Raw genomic sequence first — 20,570 nt, 5'->3', positions numbered from 1 at the left:
GGGGTTCAAAGTGCTCACCACACATCTAGAGAAGTTCCTTGGGGGGTCTAGTTTCCAAAATGGTGTCATTTGTGGGGGGTTTCCACTGTTTTGCTACATCAGGGGTTTTCCAATCGCGACATGGTGTTCGATCTCAATTTCAGCCAAAAAAAAGTCAAATGGCGCTCCCTTCTGAGCTCTACCATGCGCCCAAATAGTCGTTTACACCCACATATGGGGTATCAGCGTACTCAGGACAAATTGCACAATAACTTTTAGGGTCCTGTTACCCTTGGGAAAATAAAAATTGGGGGTGAAAAGATCATTTTTGTGGAAAAAAATATAATTTTTTAATTGTACCACTGTACGTTATAAACTTCTGTGAAGCCCTTGTGGGTTCAAAATTCTCACCACATATCTAGATAAGTTCCTTGGGGTGTCTAGTTTCCAAAATGGGGTAACTTGTGGGAGGTTTCCACTGTTTAGGTACATCAGGGGCTCTCCAAACGTGACGTGGCATCCGATCTGAATTCCAGCCAATTTTGCATTGAAAAAGTCAAACGGCGCTCCTTCCCTTCTGAGCTCTGCCATGCGCCGAAACAGTGGTTCCCCCCCACATTTCAGGTATCAGCGTACTCAGGACAGGCTGCACAATAACTTTTGCCGTCCAATTTCTCCTGTTACCCTTGGTAAAATAAAAAAAATTGAACCTGAAGTATTTTTTTTGTGAAAAAAAGTTAAATTTTTGTTTTTTTTTTTTTTAAATATTCAAAAAATTCCTATGAAGCACCTGAATGGTTAATAAACTTTTTGAATGTGATTTTGAGCACCTTAAGGGGTGCAGTTTTTAGAATGGTGTCACTTTTGGGTATTTTCTATCATATAGACCCCTCAAAGTGGCTTCAAATATGATGTGGTCCGTAAAAATAAAATGGTGCTGCAAAAATGAGAAATTGCTGGTCAACTTTTAACCCTTATAACTTCCTAACAAAAAAAAATTTTGGTTCCAAAATTGTGCTGATGTAAAGTAAACATGTGGGAAATGTTACTTATTAAGATTTTTGTGTGCCGTATCTCTGTGATTTAAGGGCATAAAAATTCAAAGTTGGAAAATTGCGAAATTTTCAAAATTTTCACCAAATTTCCGTTTTTTTCACAAATAAACGCAAGTTATATGAATGAAATTTTACCACTAACATGAAGTACAATATGTCACGAGAAAAAAATTTCAGAATCACCAGGATCTATGGAAGCGTTTCAGAGTTATTACCTCATAAAGGGACAGTGGTCAGAATTGTAAAAATTGGCCCGGTCATGAACGTGCAAACCACCCAAGGGGTTAATTGTAACGGGACCCTTAGCCACTCATTTTTCCTGCAATGCACTTTACAGGGAAAAAGTAGAATTGCATGTGGGCATTCAAATTGATGGATCAAACCAAACCCTCTAAATTTTTTATTTTGCACTTATGATATAAATTCCACCCAATGGACATGAAGATAAGGATTTATGAAAATTATACTGAAAATTATGATAAACTAATAATACTTACATACTTAACCAGGCATCACGGAAGGTAAGCTCCAAACATCCTGTATAATGCATTAAGAAAAAAGTGTCCTTGCGTTCTTATACGGGTTCTACCAAGGTAATAATTTGTCTCACATGACCATTGCAGTCTTTAAGGGTAGGCAGTTTTTTTTTTTTTTGCAGCAATCTCCTTTCTTGGCGGTAAGAAACTTGCCTAGAAAAAGCAGTTCCTTGGTCTTTCTTGTGTTTTTTTGCAGTATTTTTGTCATGCTACATTTTTCTCTTGTGCATGCTGATAAAGTTTAGTGCAAAAAAAAAATTCTGATTCTACTTCATCAGGTTTTTTTTCACCAACCATTACTTTCAGTGGGTGAAAAATGCTGAAAGAAGTGATATGCTGTATTGTGCAAAAAAAAAAAGTAAAGCACAAAATACTGAGGACAAAAAAACAAAGTTGCGTGCATGAGGTTTCTGAAATCTCATAGAAAGGATTGTAAAAAGCAGCTGAAAATTTGCATGAATAAAAAAAAATTAAAAAAAAAAAACAGTGTGAACATAGCATTTATATTTTACATCATCACAAGAAGTCAGGATGTATCGAGATCATCACGGAAATGGAAATACTGCTGGGTATAAAAGTGGTAGATTATGTGAGTATAATGGATTTTATTGATTTTTAATTGGTTGGCAGATAGGTCATCAATATCATACAGTGGAGGTCAGACACCCATCGGCCCCACCCATCTGCTGCTGTTAGACCCCTGGCAGCCGGCTGAACACTGTAGATCTGGAACATCACAGCTTTATACACTGTATAGAGGTATTGCAACTTGACTTCCTCTTCTGCTGAGTTGCAGTACTCTAGTGACTGCTAGACTGTGTATGGAGCTGTTGTATTCTGACTCCCTACACTATTTGTTTCTGTCTGCCATAGGGCCAGCGTGCAGCTGCGGAAGTGCCGCATGTCTGATTCCCACCATTCTGATATTGATGACCTATCCCAAGGATAGGCGGCAAATATCAAAGTCCTGGGCAACCAACCCCAGGTTTGTGAATGTATGATCTCCATAGGTTTCCCTGCATGAAATATCTAAATTCTATATATAGGATCACCAAAAAAGGGTGTCCCTAATAGGAGCCACCCCCTTAATGTCCATGTCTTATGTCCTCCTTATGGCTTTCTTCCCTGGGTAGTGCAGGGTTCCTTGGAGGATAACTTTTTGGTGAGCAAAGTGGCTAAAGCTTAGTGGTCATTAGCCGAACTTGTGCAGTGTACTCCTTACGGCTGTTGCCAGTAGTATAGAGAGGCTTTAGGGATACATTGAAGGGACGTCCGATGGGAAGATAAGACGTTCACAGACTACACTTCTAACTTACGGTTGGATCAAATGATTCCATTTCTTGGCCAATATGTTTGGAGCTCTTCATTTTTAATAACTAAAGAAGTAACAGTTCATTTATGGCTATGATAACACATGGACTGAAATCCGCGGCACATCGAGAGTCACTACCTGCCGCTAGCGAACTCTGCTATGGCTGATAGAGGTCTATGACCTCCTAACTCCTTGTATGTAATATGGGCGTTATGGAGGCTATGTCCAAATATCAAAATTATGTCTGTTTACATGACAAATGTATTTTCCGGTAGTGATGTCAGCTGCATGTATTCGGTGCGGGAAGGTAAACTGCATGGTGAGCCCATTGCGCCTTTTCTCACACTGGCGTTTCTCAGTCTTTGAGTTGTTAGGAACATCGCTGTCCTGTGGGCTTGCAGGAATACATTATGTTATACATTAAATGCCAGTGACCGCATACACTCACCAGATATCGGGGGTGATGACTTTTACAGATGTTCTCTGTTGTTTTCCAGAAGTTATCTGTTAAAACTTTTTCCTTTGCCTAGAAATGTTCTCTTTGCTCATTACCTGTGAATGCCCTCATTCATAAGCCATCGTGTGATTGCTCACAGGAAATTACTGAGAAAATTCCCCTTCTATGTTGCACTACGTTGCAGATTTAGTGCGTTATTGCCATCCGGATTTGCTAGCAAAACCTGAAGCAATCCTGATGCCAGCAAAGGGAATGAGAAACCTGAAGTATCATGCACATTTTGAATATTTTTTTTACCTGGTTTCACAATTTCTCCTCACTTGGATTTTTTCCCCCCGTTTTTTTGCAGTACATTATGTGGTAAAATGAATGATGTCATTAAAAACTACAACCTGTCCCGCAAAAAATAAGCCTTCATATGTCTATGTGGACAGAACAATAAAAAAAGAAGTTTTGGCTCTAGGTAGAAGGAAAGAAAAAAAACGGAAATTGGCCGCATTGTGAATGGATATTTAAGTTATATTAGAACGACATGTAAATGCGTAAATTTTGTACTATACATCATAACAGTATAATAAATACTTTAACCTCGCATCCAGATATTATACACTGATCTATAGTGGCTAATGAAAGTTTTCAAAAGATGACATTAGTTACCATTTTGATGAGACTGTATGAGCCCACTGCCATGTTTCAGCAAAGCTCTTAGTAGTTCCCTCACACGCCAGCAGGGGGTGTGACCTAGATGCTCCACAGCACCGATACTGCCAAAGCCCCAATGGCTCTGGGTCACACCACGGGCACAGCACTTGTATAATGTCGTATACTATATATCATCCTGTATGCTATGATATATATTTGTACTTGAAATGTTCTTAATCTTTCTGTAATTCTGCTGTAATAAATCTAGTAAGAAACTTAAATAGACAGAGAGGAGGGGGATGCAGCTGCAGTTTCTTGCTTAGTTTTTTAAGGCAAGAGCAGCAGCATGTGAGCTGGCTCTGATTGGGTCAGTACACTTACATCACACCATGTAGAGTCCACCCATTGGTCAAGTATGGAGAAGGAAAAAGAACTAAACATCCATGTTCTGCACAACGTTTTTGGCTGCTTATGTAGAATGATACAATGTACAGTGGTGGGTATAATACCACTGTCCTAGATAAGTAAGGAGACGCCGTAGTTGGGTTTTTGATTTTTTTTTTTTTTTTTTTTTTAAAAAAGGCGATGAGTGATTGTTTAACTCTCATTAAAACAAGGTTGTAAATGTTTCTCCACTAGTCTGACTGAATGTTAGGATTAGAGCTTATATTTTATCATCAATGAGAAACTTACAGGTAAAACACTTCCCACCATTGGACATGTTGATACACTGACAACAAATCCTTGTGATAAAGAGACTTCTGTTGCCTGAAGATGATTTCAGGCCTCTGTCAATGTTCATTGTTTGGTCGGGCTTAGAATGCGACGTTTCACAGAGTAAGTTCCTTCCAGATGAGCTTAAGACTGATACCAAAGGGGAAAAGATATTTGTTCTTCATCTTCCTGCCCCCACCCTCGCTAGTGCCCAGGGCCCTTCGCATCCATAATTCTTCATTTTGTAGCCTTGACTCGTTGCCAGGCACATCTGTCCCACCATATGCCTGGACCCTGCAATCTGTGCCGAGCGACTTGTAATACAGCTCCGGTGAAAGCCCTTCTGGGACTCCACACACATGTGTGCCCTTCAGCAATTGGCGAGCTGCCATGACCAGCCTGGTTACTCACCTTTCATACACCTAATTGAAATATAGTAAGATCTTTGAGATTGTGTCAGTCCACCCTGATACGCCAGCCTCTGGAGAGAGGACAGTAGGGGTTGGACTTGTTCTGATGAGCCACAGTGAATGCCATTGGGCGGGGATGGACAAGGTTCTTCTAAAAAAGAAATGGGAATCTATAAAAGTTTTCTGCTTTGACGCCATAGTTGTACATGAACTTAAACCTGTCTGAGATCAGCTATGTTGAAGAAATGTGGCTTTTGGGTGTTTATGAATGTTAAGTAGCTTCTTCCTTTACGAGAGCATGTGATACTTGGAGGAGGCAGAGATGTGGTGCTGTCACTTACAGGGCAGCGTAAGCAGGCGGTCGTACAGGATGCTGTATCCTTCTGAACCTGTGGAGTAGGAAGTCCTGGCCTATTTATAACACAATACCCTGCAGGAGAAGAAATGCCACAGACTTCCCGACTGCCCCGCTACCCTGTGACTGCTGTGCTTCCCTTTACCACCCGCCGTCCAGCTCCGTTTTTATTGCTCCCTGTTCTTGGCTCGGTATGATGTGACCTCGCTGTCGGTTAGTGCATCCTGCAGAGGGGACGTGCAGACAGGCACAGCCTGTTCACAGGCGCCCCAGAGCTGTAACCTGCAGGAGTGGAAATGGTTGGTCACCCCCCACCCTTGATTTTTAGATATTAGATTTTTTTTTTTTTTGCAAGTTATGTAGCAGCCACTAAAGCCAGATGTTTGGATTTCAATTAGACCAGAAAATTATAATAATTAACCAGAAACGAATATAACACTGAGCTTTACTTCCCCAAATATTCCATATATTTAAGTATTCCCCATTTTTCCACAGTCCATAACATAGACATGTATGAGGACAAGTGGTTTCCTACATCTCCTCTGCTGCCCCTCAGAATCCCTTGATTAGTGTTGAGAGGCAAAATTGAAATGGGGTACACAGAGGTTGCTCAAATAAAAAGCAGCCTAAAGGCAGCAATTTGGAGATTGTCTAAAAGCCGCATTTCACGATTTACTTTATGCATCCAAGTGTTCTCTAAAGTTGCTAAGACTTTATTAACGATTTTGCCGAAGATGACTATTCTGTCTTATTTTACCTTCCTAGGCTGTCCTAGATGACAAGACACGACCCCTGGAGCTGAAAATCTGTCCTTTATTCCTGGTTCCTGATACAAATGGGTTTATCAATCACCTCCCTGGGCTGCAGCAGCTTTTGTCATGTCAGATCTATATACTAGTTATTCCTCTTATAGGTAAGATTTGCAATGTAGCAGGTACAGTATGATCAATAAGGGACAATATCTCTAAATACCAGGTGGTCTAGTATACAGTACATTAGTAGGAATCCATAGATTTGTGATATCTGCGTTGATCGTGTAGAGATGTCTTAAGCTGATTTTCAGGAGCACCTCCCCGGTTTATTACAACCAATATAGATCATGTAGATCATCATGTCACATTAGTTCATTATTTTCTTCTGGTACAAATCAGATACTATTACTTTACAGCACATTCCTTTATAAATGAGGAGCGTGCAATCCAACAGTTTGATCTTATCCATTTATTATTTAAAGAAAACCTGTCATGTCTAAAAAGAAAAAAAAAATTCTTAACCTATAGATATATGGTTAATCTGAAGGTTATTTGCCTTCTAAAACTGCCTGGCTGCCGCATTGAAAGCCTTGCAACCAGGATAAAATTACCTTTATTCCTCCTGGCAGCCTCCAGCTTTCAGTCATTGAGGCACAGCTTCAGTCACCGCTCAATGCATAGTTACAGCCGCCGCTCACCACGCCCCGGCACTGACTGCCAGCTGGCTCAGCACTGATGCAATGCAGAGCCGGCTGTCAGTTATTGCCAGGGTGTATTGACAGCCACCGCTCATTGTATACTGAGCGGTGACTAAAGCTGCTCCAGCCGTGCCTTAATGACTGAAAGCTTGAGGCTGTTGGGAGGAAGAAAACTAATTTCCACGCGGTAGCTGGACTTTCAATGTGGTGAACAGGCAGTTTTAGAACGTTATTAACTTGCAGATTAACCCCATATTTGTAGCCCTATTAATAGCATTTTTTTCAAATGAGAGATTCCCTTTAAATTGGAATGAATAATCATAATGGTAAAATTTGGCATTTGAGAAGTCATTGTGTTATAGCAGATATCCAATTATGGTTTTAGGAGAGAAGTCTCTACCAGTTGCTAATCATACCTACAGTGGGTATGGAAAGTATTCAGACAAGTTACATTTTTCACTCTTTTTCATTTGGTAAATTCAAAAAAGTTAATTTTTTCTCATTAATGTACACTCTGCACCCCATCTTGACCGAAAAAAACCCAGAAATATAGAAATGTTTGCAAATTTATTAAAAAAGAAAAACTGAAATATCACATGGACATGAGTATTCAGACCCTTTGCTCAGCATTGAGTAGAAGCATCCTTTTGAGCTAGTACAGCTATGAGTCGTCTTGGGAATGATGCAACAAGTTTTTCACATTTGGATTTGGGGATCCTCTGCCATTCTTCCTTGCAGATCCTCTCCAGTTCCGTCAGGTTGGATGGTGCATGTTGTTTTCAGGTCTCTCCAGAAATGCTCAATTGGGTTTATGTCAGGGCTCTGACTGGGCGAGTAAAGAATGGTCACAGAGTTGTTCTGAAGCCACTCCTTTGTTATTTTAGCTGTGTGCTTAGGTCATTGTCTTGTTGGAAGGTGAACCTTCGGCCAAGTTTGATGTCCAGAGCACTCTGGAAGAGGTTTTCATCCAGGATATCTCTGTACTTGGCCGCATTCATGTTTCCTTCAATTGCAACCAGTCGTCCTGTCCCTGCAGCTGAAAAACACCCCATAACATGATGCTGCCACCACCATGTTTCACTGTTGGGATTGTATTGGGCAGGTGATGAGCAGTGCCTGGTTTTCTCCACACATACCACTTAGAATTATCACCAAAAAGTTCTACCTTCGTCTCATCAGACCCAAAAATATTATTATAGTCTGGGAGTCCTTTGTATTTTTAGCCAATTCTATGCTGGCTTTCATATGTCTGGCACTGAGGAGAGACTTCCGTCGGCCACTCTGCATAAAGGCTTTACTGGTGGAGGGCTGCAGTGATAGTTGACTATGAGGAACTTTCTCCCATCTCCCTACTGCATCTGTGGAGCTCAGCCACAGTGATCATGGGGTTCTTCTTTACCTCTCTCACCAAGGCTCTTCTCCTAAAATTGCTCAGTTTGGCTGAATGGCCAGGTCTAGGAAGACTTCTGGTGGTCCCAAACTCTTTCCATTTAAGGATTATGGAGGCCACTGTGTTCTTAGGAACCTTGAGTACTGCAGAAATTCTTTTGTAACCTTGGCCAGATGTGTGCCTTTCCACAATTCTGTCTCTGAGCTCCTTGGCCAGCTCCTTGACCTCATGATTCTCATTTGGTCTGACATGCACTATGAGCTGTGAGGTCTTAGGCTGGGTTCACACTGCGTTACACTGACTTTTTTAATAAGTTTGCAAAAATTTCATTTCTACATTTGTTTATTTTTCAGTCAAGATGGGGTTAGTGTAAATTAATGAGAAAAAAAATATCTTTTTTGAATTTACCAAATGGCTGCAATGAAAGAGAGAGTGAAAAATTTAAAGGGGTCTGAATACTTTCCATGCCCACTGTATTATTTTTTTTTGTTTTTTTTTTTTTAACTACGTCATGAAAAGCTATGTCATCTGTCTCTTCAGAGGCAAAGGCAGCTGCTCTGTCTCTCCCTCATGATGTATACTGTATAACTGCTTTTTCAGATTGACTGATATTTCTAAGTGCAATCTATCTACAAATGTCAGTTCACAAACTTAGAACCCATTACCATTTTCTGAAGGTTTCAGTATTCATCAGGAACAAGTATCTGAACCATCAGTGATGAGACACACTGTTATGTAACTTCTGAGCAAAAAGTCCTTTACCCTGTAGCCCACCTCTAATTTACTATATGGCACAGTAACTCTTCCGGTTATGGATATTCATATTCATCTTTGCATTTTTGTGGGGCAGAAAGATTGACGATTGCAGTTTGCCGTCTCTTATGTTACCTGAATGTACTCACTATAGCCTCTAGCTGTAGGGTATTTGCGGACCCCTGATTCCTGCCACCAGCCTTCATCTGCCTAGTGCGTGACTGCACTCTGGCTATGGCTGCTGTACTGTGCAGCTCTCTGGATGGGCTTGGTACAGAGTCGCACAGCTGAGTGTGCAGCTGCTGGAACACACGTCCCCGTCACAGATTTTTCTCCATATAAAGCCAGCGGTGCAATCTCTGACTGGTTCCAGTTATTGCTAAACACTCGCCCCTGGCACAAGTACTGGTGTTACTGGGTGGTCTGGCCAGCTCCCTGGATTTGGGAGTTCTTTCCCTGACCGAGAGACGGAGCCCTGTGGCGTATCTGGTTTATTTGGGTGGGTTTAATAAGAAGTCGAGCGCGCTTTCTTCCCTGTGGAGGAATTGAGCATGCATTATAATCTCCTTCCTGTCACACAAATACTACTGTGTCCATCTGTTTATGAGCCGCCTCCAAAAAAACTTTGTCTGTCTGTCTAGACTAGCATCGCTAGTATTACAGACGTGTGCGGTCAATTACGCATTTCTATTTCTTGACGAATATTTCTTCTATTTTTCAATTAAATCATCTTGTAAATGTAAAAACTGTGACTTGTAGTTTCTCAGCAACTAATGATACAGTTTGTGCTTTATGGTGAAGTGACCAAAGCATTAAAGGCAATCTGTCAGCAGGTTTTTGCTGTGTAATCTGAAGACAGCAGGAGATAGAAGCTGAAACACAGAATTCAAGGATGTGTCACTTGTCAAAGTGCGTGCTGTTTACCAACTGTGAAGGATTGATCACTAAGAAATTAACATTGACAGGCTACACTAGTCCAGCAATGCCCCCTACTGTGATAAGTAGCTCACTGTCTATGAACATTGTATATACAGAGCCTGGTGTGGGCGGGGTTAGCTTTCTCAGCTCTGCTTTATTTTTTTGAAGTTTTTTGTGTGCCATATCTCTGTGATTTAAGGGCATAAAAATTCAAAGTTGGAAAATTGCGGAATTTTCAAAATTTTCGCCAAATTTCCATTTTTTTCACAAATAAACGCAAGTTATATGAATGAAATTTTACCACTAACATGAAGTACATTATGTCACGAGAAAACAATGTCAGAATCACCAGGATCCATGGAAGCGTTCCAGAGTTATGGCCTCATAAAAGGACAGTGGTCAGAATTGTAAAAATTGGCCCGGGAGTTAACGTGCAAACCACCCTTGGTAGTGAAGGGGTTAAGCTCACTGTCAGCAAATCAGACTGACCTATTCTTACTGTGAATGCCTTATTGGTTTGATTTCTGTGATAAAGCCTTGATGTAGTAGCAGCCGTATCATGTAGGTGTAACCGAGGATCTGACTTCTGCAGGATAGGTGCCTTCTGACCTCCTGCTTGTTGAGATAGATATTGCCTGAAAGTGTCCCATCATTTCAAATAGCGTTTGATAATCCAGAAGGTGGTGATGTAATGCCTTGGCTACGTTCTGGAATATGATGTCATATAGGAAAATCTCATTCAGAACATGCCTTAAAGGGGTTGTCCGGCCTTAGACCAGAAATCTGCAGTCAGTCTCTGCAGGCTTGTGCGTTCACACATCATGCACACTGTGAGGATTCTGCGGTGCTGGCAGCAGCAGACATGTGACTGCAAATGCCTATAATGGATTTGCCACCTTAATCCAGTAAAAGACCATATCTCCATTCAATTTAAGGAACTCTATAAATAAATGCTCCCGGGTTGATTTTTATTGGTGGGGGTGTTTTTTTTTTTCTTTGTGCAGCAATATGGCCTTGGGGCATGTTACATCAGCATATAAAAATTCAAGCTGAAGCGGATTTATTTTTACTAAAACAGTAAGCAGCAGTGTGTCTTGCACACAATCAAGCCACGTATACTTGGTAGTTCATAAAGCCGTACTGTGACCAGATTTCACAATACAAATGGAATACATTAAACCTGATGAGACTGGTGTACTTACTCTGAAAAATTCAAAACAGAATAACTGTTTAATCCTAATAATACAATTAGATTTTATTAATGAGTCCAGCAAAAGAGTAAGAGAGCGTATTAGTCCAAGTACAATCAGCCTGTCTGACAGATGCAGCTTGCGCTAAGCAGTGTGAGATCCCGTCAGCAGGAAGGACACCGAAGAACTTCTCAATACCACCTCTTTAACCAAACGTTTCCTAATCTAGAAAAGATATTCTCTGTTACCAGTTTTCAGTTCTTTTAGGTCACTTTTTCAATCACTATTTGTAAACCAAAACCGGGAGTGGATCCAAAATATGAAGCGTTGCAAACCTTTCCAACATATATTTTTTCTGTTTGATTTCCACTCTTAGTTTTGGCATAAAAATAGTGAAGCAAAGCACTGACCAAGCTACTGCTGTGTGAAAGTGTGCTTAAAGGGTTGTCCCTTTTCAATTATTTTTAGCTAGCAGGAGCTGTGATGAATAAAATAAGAAACCAATCTTTGCTTGCCTTCGTTTAGCGCTGCCTTTCTGACGCTGCTTCGCTTTTTTTGATTAGTTACACGTGTGACATCACGTCGACGGTGAGGCAGCCAATCTGTCCTCAGCCAATCGCTGTCCTCGGCCAATGTAAGTTGTGAACTCAGGGATTGGCTGCAGTGTTGTCAACATGGCTTCACCACTGTATCAAATCATCAGACCGTAGCAGCGGTTCAAAGGCAGGGCAAGTAAAGCTCCATTTCTTTTATTTTTATACATCACCAAGCCTCTAAGCCTATGGATTAAAAATAGCTGAAATGGGGAGATTTCTCTTTTTTTTCTTTCCCTGCATGTTTCTAGTTTTGCTCACGTGTGTTTGCCATATTTTATACAATTAGGGCCATAGACACAGATAATTTAACCAATTAAGTGTTCATGTTGGTTTTCAAGATCCGCTGAATTCTCTTCTGAACTTTGGACGTTTGTCAGACCAAGTTGATTTAATAGAAGGTCTGCATTATTCTATTCTGTCTTGAGTAAAGGTATTCCTTTATATCTTTTCTTGTGAGATAATCCTTCAATGCATGTGAATATTTTGGTAATGACAATGTATTAGTAGAATCGAAGATACAGGAAAGATGTATATCTTTGTACCGTGTTAGCCAGTAGATAGAAAAATATTCACTCTCAATCCTGAATATTTTAGAATCGAAGAGAAATTTTGTGTTTTTGTGCCATCGTTTCTGAAAAACTGTGTGCATTTTTCCCGTTCTGTAGTTATTCATGAATTGGACGGCCTTGCAAAGGGACAAGATGTTGATCAGCGCAGCGCTGTGCAGGCTCGCTCTCTTCAGGAGAAGGCCAGGAAGGCCATTCAGTTCCTAGAGCATGGATTTGAAGCCCGAGATCCCTTTCTGAGAGCACTTACAAGTCGCGGTAATGAGCTGGAATCCATTGCCTTTCGAAGCGAGGATATTTCTGGACAGAAGGTATCTTAATTCTTCCTGCCGTTTCAGGGCTGTGTGGCTGACCTTTACATAAGTTGTAGTAATTGACCCTTGTGTCAGTTTTTTTCTACCTTGTACTATATAGGCCTTGCAGGGCACTGGGAGGGGATAAAGAGGTCACTAATTAGAGGTGGCTTCGGGTAGAAGCTATAATTCAGGAAAACGATTGGCACTGCCCTGATTCGGCATCCAGTCTGTGGTACCTGGACCCGGGCAGCGCTAATCGTTTATCTCATCTCTAGTAGAAGCATCTAGTGATCGTGGAGATCAGCACATTGATATTGCTTTCTGGTTTCTTAGGGAAACAACGATGACTTGATCCTGTCATGCTGTCTTCATTACTGCAAGGACAATGCTAAGGACTTCATGCCTTCAAATAAAGGTAAATCTTTGGCCCCGGCTCGATAGCCTCACAAATGCTTTCTTCATTTTTGGACTCCCGCAATACACTAGTGTAAACACCTTAAGTCATGCCACTTCCTCCCATTCCTCCATCCCTATCCTGTTGTGGCAGATTAAAGTGACATCATGAGCTGCCCAAACCCATCTGTCATTGGATTAACCTGCCACAGCCGTCTATGTTGTTTACAAAGACAGATCCTGGCCTAGTCCTGACAACTGCTGGCCTCTGGTTTGTAACACGGAAGATGGTTACCAGTGTCGCAGTGACAAGCTTCCCCCTCCTCCTTACAGATCTCCTCCGCTCCCACGTTCTTCCTCCTGTGAGAACTTACTCATAAGCTGTTGCACATTTCCTTTTGGCTATCAATTTTTATTTTTTCTCTCTTCTCACCACCTTCCGTTTTTTGTAGCTCATCTCATTTTGCTCTCTGCCCTTTTTCAGACGATCCGATACGCCTGAGAAGAGAAGTTGTTCTGCTGACTGATGACCGGAACCTCAGAGTCAAGGCCCTGACCCGACATGTCCCCGTGCGAGACATTCCTGCCTTCCTTATGTGGGCCAAAGTGGGGTGAAGCAGACAAGAATCAGAGAGGAAGAATCCTTGCGTGCAAGAAAAAAAAACAAAAAAAAGAGAAGAATATCCAGTGTGTGACCCGCCGGGGCGAGAAGTCGTTAGTCGGTCTTGATACATCAGTTCAACTGCCCCATGTTAAACCACACACACAAACGCACCCCAGACACAACCCATCGTCTGAATTCTAGAACAAAAGCTGAAAATGTCCCCTTCATGCACCCTCATCATGAGCCTGCTGTAACTTGTCTGTTAGTTCAGGTGGACGGGAGTGCGGAAAGAAGGGGCTAGTTACTGTATGTTGGGTCTGACTGGTCAGTGAAGGTGCAGATTTTAGTAAGACTACGAACTAGAGTAGGATTTCACTGGCAGGTTTCCTTCCATGGGCACATCTTATGTTTTCCCTTTTTTGCTTTGTGCCCTAGTAATACCTGTATCACGAGGCTCCATTGATAGGAAACAACGGTCCCTATTCCCGGAGAATCTTTTCTTGCCATCCTATATTTTAGCTTATTGTTTTTATTTTTCTTTATTTTGGTTGAAAGTTTCTCTTGACCGGTTGAGGATACCCCGGTTGTCCTTCGAAACCCTGAACTAACTTCGGCGCAGTTGTTCGCTGATGCACATCCCCCTCTCTATTTTCTCCCCATCTTCTGTATCCTGGACATTGCTACTTTGTTTTCTTCTTCTTTTCCCCCTCTTATTGATTGCAGAAGCCCGCCTCACCCCTCTGCTGTATAGGGAGATGCGTTGGTGTGGCTATTAAATTCAGACTTGAAGGATGATGTTGCTCTGTATATGTCCAACAATGCCTTTCCGTTACTTGACCGATCCTCATCGCTGCACACACCGGGTTACACAGATGTTCTCGGCAGGTTTCCCTGGCAGGGAGCACTCTCAGCATTCTCTGTCATTCCAAGCCAAGACCTGACATCTGAAAATCCTAAAAAAAGTCTTCTGTAGGTCCTGATGTCATTCTTTTCCCTAATACTTTATAAGATCAGTCTGTAGGGATAAAGGCAGAAATCAACCACATGGTCGTGGCTACATACTAGTTGGCTTGAACATTGGCTCCTTTTAACTCCTTTGTGTTGCTGAGAGTGTCCGGCCTCATGTTGTGCCGCGGTGCGGACAGCTAGGACAGCGTGCATAACGCCTGCAGGACGAAGCTGTCCAAGGATTACTGTGCTACATTTAAGGACAGGCCTGGTTACTGGAAACCAGAGCGGGTGTAGATAGACGAGGCGGGCTCTGATGATTTGCTAGCGGACGGAGGCTAGTCCAGTGCTCATATTCTATACAGATAACATGTCGGACGGTGGAGGCTGTAGATAATAGCCGTGATCGGTTTCATTTTTATGTTGTGAACTTTTCCAGATTCACTTGTACAAAATAGTTTGTTAGCGGTGAGAAGTGATGACGTTATGTGGGTCTGTGTTGGCCGAGTGCAATGATTCTGCTTGCAGTGAAGAGGACCTTCCATAAGGCTTCAGCTATTTTTTTTTTTTTTTTTTTTAATTTAGTCACTTCTCCTGTCTGTGTGGCTTTAGTATAGTAATGTAACCTGGCATGGCTATAGATTAGTGGTGTTGATGTTTAACCCTTTGTGTATTTTTCTGAATGAACCTTACTGGTGCTTGCAACCAGCCTAAATCGATCATATGAATCCCACTCTATGCCTTTCCCGTTAATTTGCAAAAAAGGTTTTAACATCACCTATATCGTGACGCAAGCTCAGCGCCGATAGTCCAGCATTATTGCAGGCGTACGAGTTATGTTAAATAATCCTATTTTTTCTTTTTTTTTCTTTTTTTTTTGCTTGGAAGACATTTTGTGTTGCATGCTACTTTTAGATTCAGTGTCGGCTAAAAAAAAAAAATCTTAATAAATGTAATTTTACTGTAATCTGTGTGTTTAGTTTTTCTTGCATCACTTTGTGAATTTTAACCCCTTATCCACTGAGTTATGTATTTGAATTTTTTTTTATTTGCTGGAATTTTTTAAGCACATATACTGGGCGCACTGAAAGTCATTGGCTATTGGTGTTGTTGCTGAGACTCCCTAAAGTCCTGATTGATGCCCAAACCTGCAGGATGGCATTTAACATTCCTTCTGTATAAATTTCTCTCATTGCACTTTGAATGAAAAGTCAAACAGCGGTGAGTATAAGCTAGATGCTATTTTCATTTTTTTTTTCATAAAGCAGTAGTACATGTGAAAATAAGAAACTTCGTAATATGTCTTATCAGAGAAATCTGCCTTTTTTCTCCTCGTGGACTGAGCATTCAATTTCAAAAGCCTCAATTTAACCCCTTCACCACCTTAGAATTTTGCATTATTCAATTTTTGCTCCCCTTCTTCCCAAAGCCATATTTTTCAGTCAATATGGCCATGTGAGTACTTGTTCTTTGCAGGACAAATTGTACTTTTGAACGACGCTGTTGATTTTACCCTATAGAGTACTGGAAAATGGGAAACAAATTCCAGGTTCGGTGAAATTGTAAAAAAAAAAAAGTGCAATTACACAATTGTTTTTGTTAGTTTTTTTTACCATGTTCACTAAATGCTAAAACTGACCTGTCATTATGATTCTCCAGGTCATTACAAGCAGGGCTGTGGAGTCGGTAAGCCAAACCTGCGACTCCGACTCCTCAATTTCCCTTACACCGAATCCACAACTCCGACTCCAACATATATTGCTTATATTTAAGTGAAAAATGTATTGTAGTAAAATGTGAACATCAGACCTTTAATCATTTTATGATACAATAATCAAGATATTTAGATAGAACATAATATATATTTATTGTAATACAACTTTAGAACACAAAAAACTGTAATAAATTGTAAATATGTAATGCAATATATATATGTAATCGATATTACATAGTGTATGTTTATATATATATAACACTATGTAATAAACTATGTAAGTGGCAAAAAACAGTTTTCAACAAAAACATACTAAATAACATTTGTGCAGTCTATGAATTTGTTCTAAGAAATAGAATTGCCTCCATCAGATCTTCCTTCATAGATGACCTCAAATCTGACCTAATAATTTTAAGGCCAGAGAACAACCTCTCTACAGTAACTTGGGTTGGAGGCAAAGCCATAACCACATGGGCAACATCTCTAACAATTTCCGGGTGTAAAGGAATTGCCTCATGCACAGTCAGATTTGATGAACAGTTGAATTTTTCTATTTCTTTGAGAGCAAGTGAAACATTTTGCTGACATATGGTCAATCTGCTTGCTATAGGAGGCGGAGTGAAATCATTTTCCTTGCGGCAACGCTTTGCCTGCTCCATGTCATCCAAATACTTGTCAAAGTCAAACTCCTCATCCAATGAGGATGAAGATATGGCAGCAGTAGCACTGTCAGGACCCAAGTCCTCTTGCGCCTGGCAGTCCTCCTGTAGGCCACTCATCCTAACTGCTACCTCAGTCAGAGCTTCTTTTCCTTTAGTAAGTTGTTGATCATCAAGCAATATACGATGACTTGGCTCCACATAAACAGCTGCCAGAAAAATTTTATTTTCCAATAGCTGTGTGTCTCTCCGTTTCATTGAAGCAGAAATGCCATCTGCGATTAAACCTCCTCTTTGGGACAGGCAAAATAGCAAGTTCTTCCACTCCCTTATGAAAATGCCAGGAGTTAAATCCTCAGCTTGTAATTTTTTAGTCACGGTAAATGGGTGATTAAGCAATTCCTTCAATTCAGCCACCTGTGTCCATTGACCTTCATTTAGGGTTACCTGAGGGTTCGCCATATCTATAAGAAACGGTTTTAGTTCAAGCAATCGCTCAATCATTAAATAAGTGCTGTCCCACCGAGTGGCTTGATCGACAATTGCCCCTTTCCCAGCACGTCTCTTCAAGATGGAATCAATTTTAGGGGTTCTAGCAGCAATAGCCAATTTCTTCACTTTGCTAATCAGAATTCCAGCATGTCCCTCTTGCAGACTCTCTCTTATTGCCAGCTGCAGCGTGTGCACAACTTTCTCCAGCTCGGGGCCCAGGAATCGGATCCTGTGCAGGGCAGGCACCCCTCCCCCTCCTCTCTCTGGTGAAGACGACAGAAGACAGGACAGAGGAGGGGAGTTTGCCCCCTGCAGTCTGGAGCCGGTGCAGGACGGGAGCACTGCAGCATACAAGTGAGTTTTGATAGGTGCGTGCCCCTGCTTCTGGGGGGGGCAGCTGCCCCCCCTGCCCCTCGCTGGCGACGGCCATGATTCACACACAGCGTTTTTGCGGATCCGTTTTTTGCGGTAAGATGCAGTGACTCTGGGCATCTCAGCAAAGTCAGTGGGTTTCAAGATATGACATTCAGACACATTGTTTTGTGAGGATCCGTTTTTGGGCTGAATGAGCATGTCAGTTTGTGTGGCGTTTTTCTAATCTCCTTTTGCTATTGAAAACATTATCTATGAGCTCAAAAACCTTTCAGGTGATGCAGTTTTTTAAAAATCTGATCTGCTTTTGCAGCTGAAAAACATATCCTCAAAAAAACGCGGCAAAAACGCTGTGTGTGAATGTAGCCTTAGATCAGGACTAGAACAGCCATTCATAGGACATTTCATAACTTTCCCAAATTCCTATGAAAAAATATTCAGCACATTCTACATTGAACTACTGTACCCAATTTATTATATATTTTAGGAGTCGGAGTCGGTCCATTTTATTCCGACTCCACCAAAATGAGCTCCGACTCCACAGCCCTGATTACAAGTTCGTAGACACCAAACATGTATAGGTTCTTTTTTTATTTCAGTGGTGAAAAAAAAATCCAGATTTTGTTTAAAAAAAAAAAAATGCCATGTTCCGAGACCGTAGCGTTTCCATTTTTCGTGATCTGGAACTGGGTGAGGGCTTATTTTTTGCACCTTCTGCTGATGTTTATTAGTACGATATTGGGGTAGATACAGTTATTGCCTTCAAGGTTGCATCGACAAAAAAATGTAATTCTGGCATTTTGAATTTTTTGCTCGTTACATCGTCTACCAATCGATAGAGCGGGCATTTCTGTTCTCAGCGATACCAAATATGTCTCTTTTTTTTTTTTTTTTTACTTTTTTTTTTTTTTTTTAATGGGGCAAAATGGGATGATATGAACTTTTATTTTTTTTTATTTTTTAACATTTTTAAAACTTTTACTTACTTCAATAGTCTCCATAGGAGACTTGAAGCTGTGATCTTCTGATCACTTGTGCCACACAGAGCAGGGCTTCAACCTAAGGGGGATCTCCTGCAGACCCCATGTTGTCATACCAACCCATCGGCGCCTCGCTATCATGTGACAGGAGCGCCTATGAGCAGGTCTTATGATGCCTTCCTGCCCGGCCATGTTAAATGCCGCTTTTGGAGATTGACAGTGGCATTTAACATGTTAACAGCCGCAGGTGGATCGCGATGCCACCTGCAGCTGCTAGGGGCACGTCAGCTGATGAAATCATGCAGGCTTAGCGCTGGAGCGCGCTTCAAATGGGCAGGCGACTTATGACATACCTATACACCATAGGTCGTAAAGTGGTTAATTGTAAAATTTGTGTTCAGTGAAGACAGATTTTCACATTACTGAAATAGTGACAGTTGGTGCTCGTAAAGTTCCATGGAGAACTGTAACTGTCATTTCAGGACTCTCAGTAGGATGTCTTGTGATTACCTGTAGCTCCTCCTTCCTCTTTCACACGCCTCCTTCATAGAATGTTAAGATCACCAACCGTCATGTATCGCAATCATTTGAAATTGAGTTACTTAATACAGATTATTCCCATGAATTTGCAGTAAGAGATCAGTCCGGGAGGAGAAGTAATCAGATTTCTCTGTAAATGTATTACACATTTCCACAGTAGATATGAAAAAGGCAAAACGAACATTAGTCTTTATATCAGTATTTCTCGGTATCTCTTTCTCATGAGATTTTTCTTTCCTTCATTAGATTTGATATGTCTATATTGAAATTTGATATGCAGGTAAGTTTGAGCAATATGTATTATCCATACAGGCAAATAGTTGAAATATTCTGTATTTTAGCGCATTCATATTACAGACTCACTCCAATGACCACTCTGCTAAGACCGTTACATAAAGTAGGTGATCTTTACAGTATATTGTATCTTTGGTCTCCTTTACAAGCTTATCCCGGAGAGTACTGTACCAGTGCCATAGTATCTCTGCTTTGGAATATTCTGCAGCATCTTAAATCACAGAGAAATTAGCAGTTTTACAATATGCCACCACATTGTTACATCCCCATTGTGACTGGGGATTTTGCATTCTGCGCTATTCTTCTTTGTTACCTCTTGTTTCATTATGTGAGCGACTCATGAGAAGCTACTCCAGCTTTACTGGGTCGCTGGAAGAACTGTAAAAGGTCCGTCCTGTATTGTAGACATGGATAAAACTCCACAAAGGTTTCACTGTTGGTAATGATTATTATGTGCAAATATAAAGTGTCTTTGCCCTGGTTTTCGATGCCTAGTTACTTGATAGTGATTCTGTCACATATTTTTAACAATTTTGACAGGTGTCCACCTGACCTGCCCTCTCCAGACACCGTCACTTACAAGTGCTGCAGACTCAGATGACCACCTATTAAATGGCCCTCAACTGATTTCAGTGGTCATCGTGTAAGGTCACATGTTCCCTGTAATACGCCTCGATATACTAGAGGTTTTTTCCAGCCATGACGAAATGTGAACACTGCAGCCAATCTGTGGCTGCTGATTGGTTGCAGCGTTCACGTGATACCCCCGATGGATGTTGTTGCACCAGCAGGAGACGCGGCGCTGAGTATGATGGAGCGGTGATGATCCTTGAAGTATAATTTAATTTGCTTGTTTTTTTCCCCACTTTCCTAGTCCCATTAGTAAGGAGTTTTCCATTAGTGGAAAATTGCATGTAGTCCGTGACCTATCTGAATATTGATATAATCAGGTTTT

General features: G+C 41.1%; 1 protein-coding gene across 2 annotated transcripts in view; it reads left to right on the top strand.

Moving 5' to 3' along the window:
- Window positions 1-15,531, top strand: part of SMG6 (SMG6 nonsense mediated mRNA decay factor) — a 330,566-nt gene extending 315,035 nt beyond the window's left edge. For both annotated transcript variants that reach the window (XM_073565701.1, XM_073565700.1), the window contains exons 16-19: window positions 6,226-6,373; window positions 12,423-12,634; window positions 12,953-13,034; window positions 13,497-15,531. In XM_073565701.1, the coding sequence (XP_073421802.1) occupies window positions 6,226-6,373; window positions 12,423-12,634; window positions 12,953-13,034; window positions 13,497-13,627 (573 nt within the window). In that variant the 3' untranslated portion in view covers window positions 13,628-15,531. The remainder of the gene's footprint in view (window positions 1-6,225; window positions 6,374-12,422; window positions 12,635-12,952; window positions 13,035-13,496) is intronic.
- Window positions 15,532-20,570: the final 5,039 nt, after the last annotated feature.

The sequence above is a fragment of the Dendrobates tinctorius genome, unplaced genomic scaffold (assembly GCF_039654945.1).
Source record: "Dendrobates tinctorius isolate UK_male_01 unplaced genomic scaffold, ASM3965494v1 ptg000016l, whole genome shotgun sequence".
Taxonomy (NCBI): domain Eukaryota; kingdom Metazoa; phylum Chordata; class Amphibia; order Anura; family Dendrobatidae; genus Dendrobates; species Dendrobates tinctorius.
Note: the sequence above shows the minus strand (reverse complement) of the source record. Positions and strands in the feature narration are given on the sequence as shown.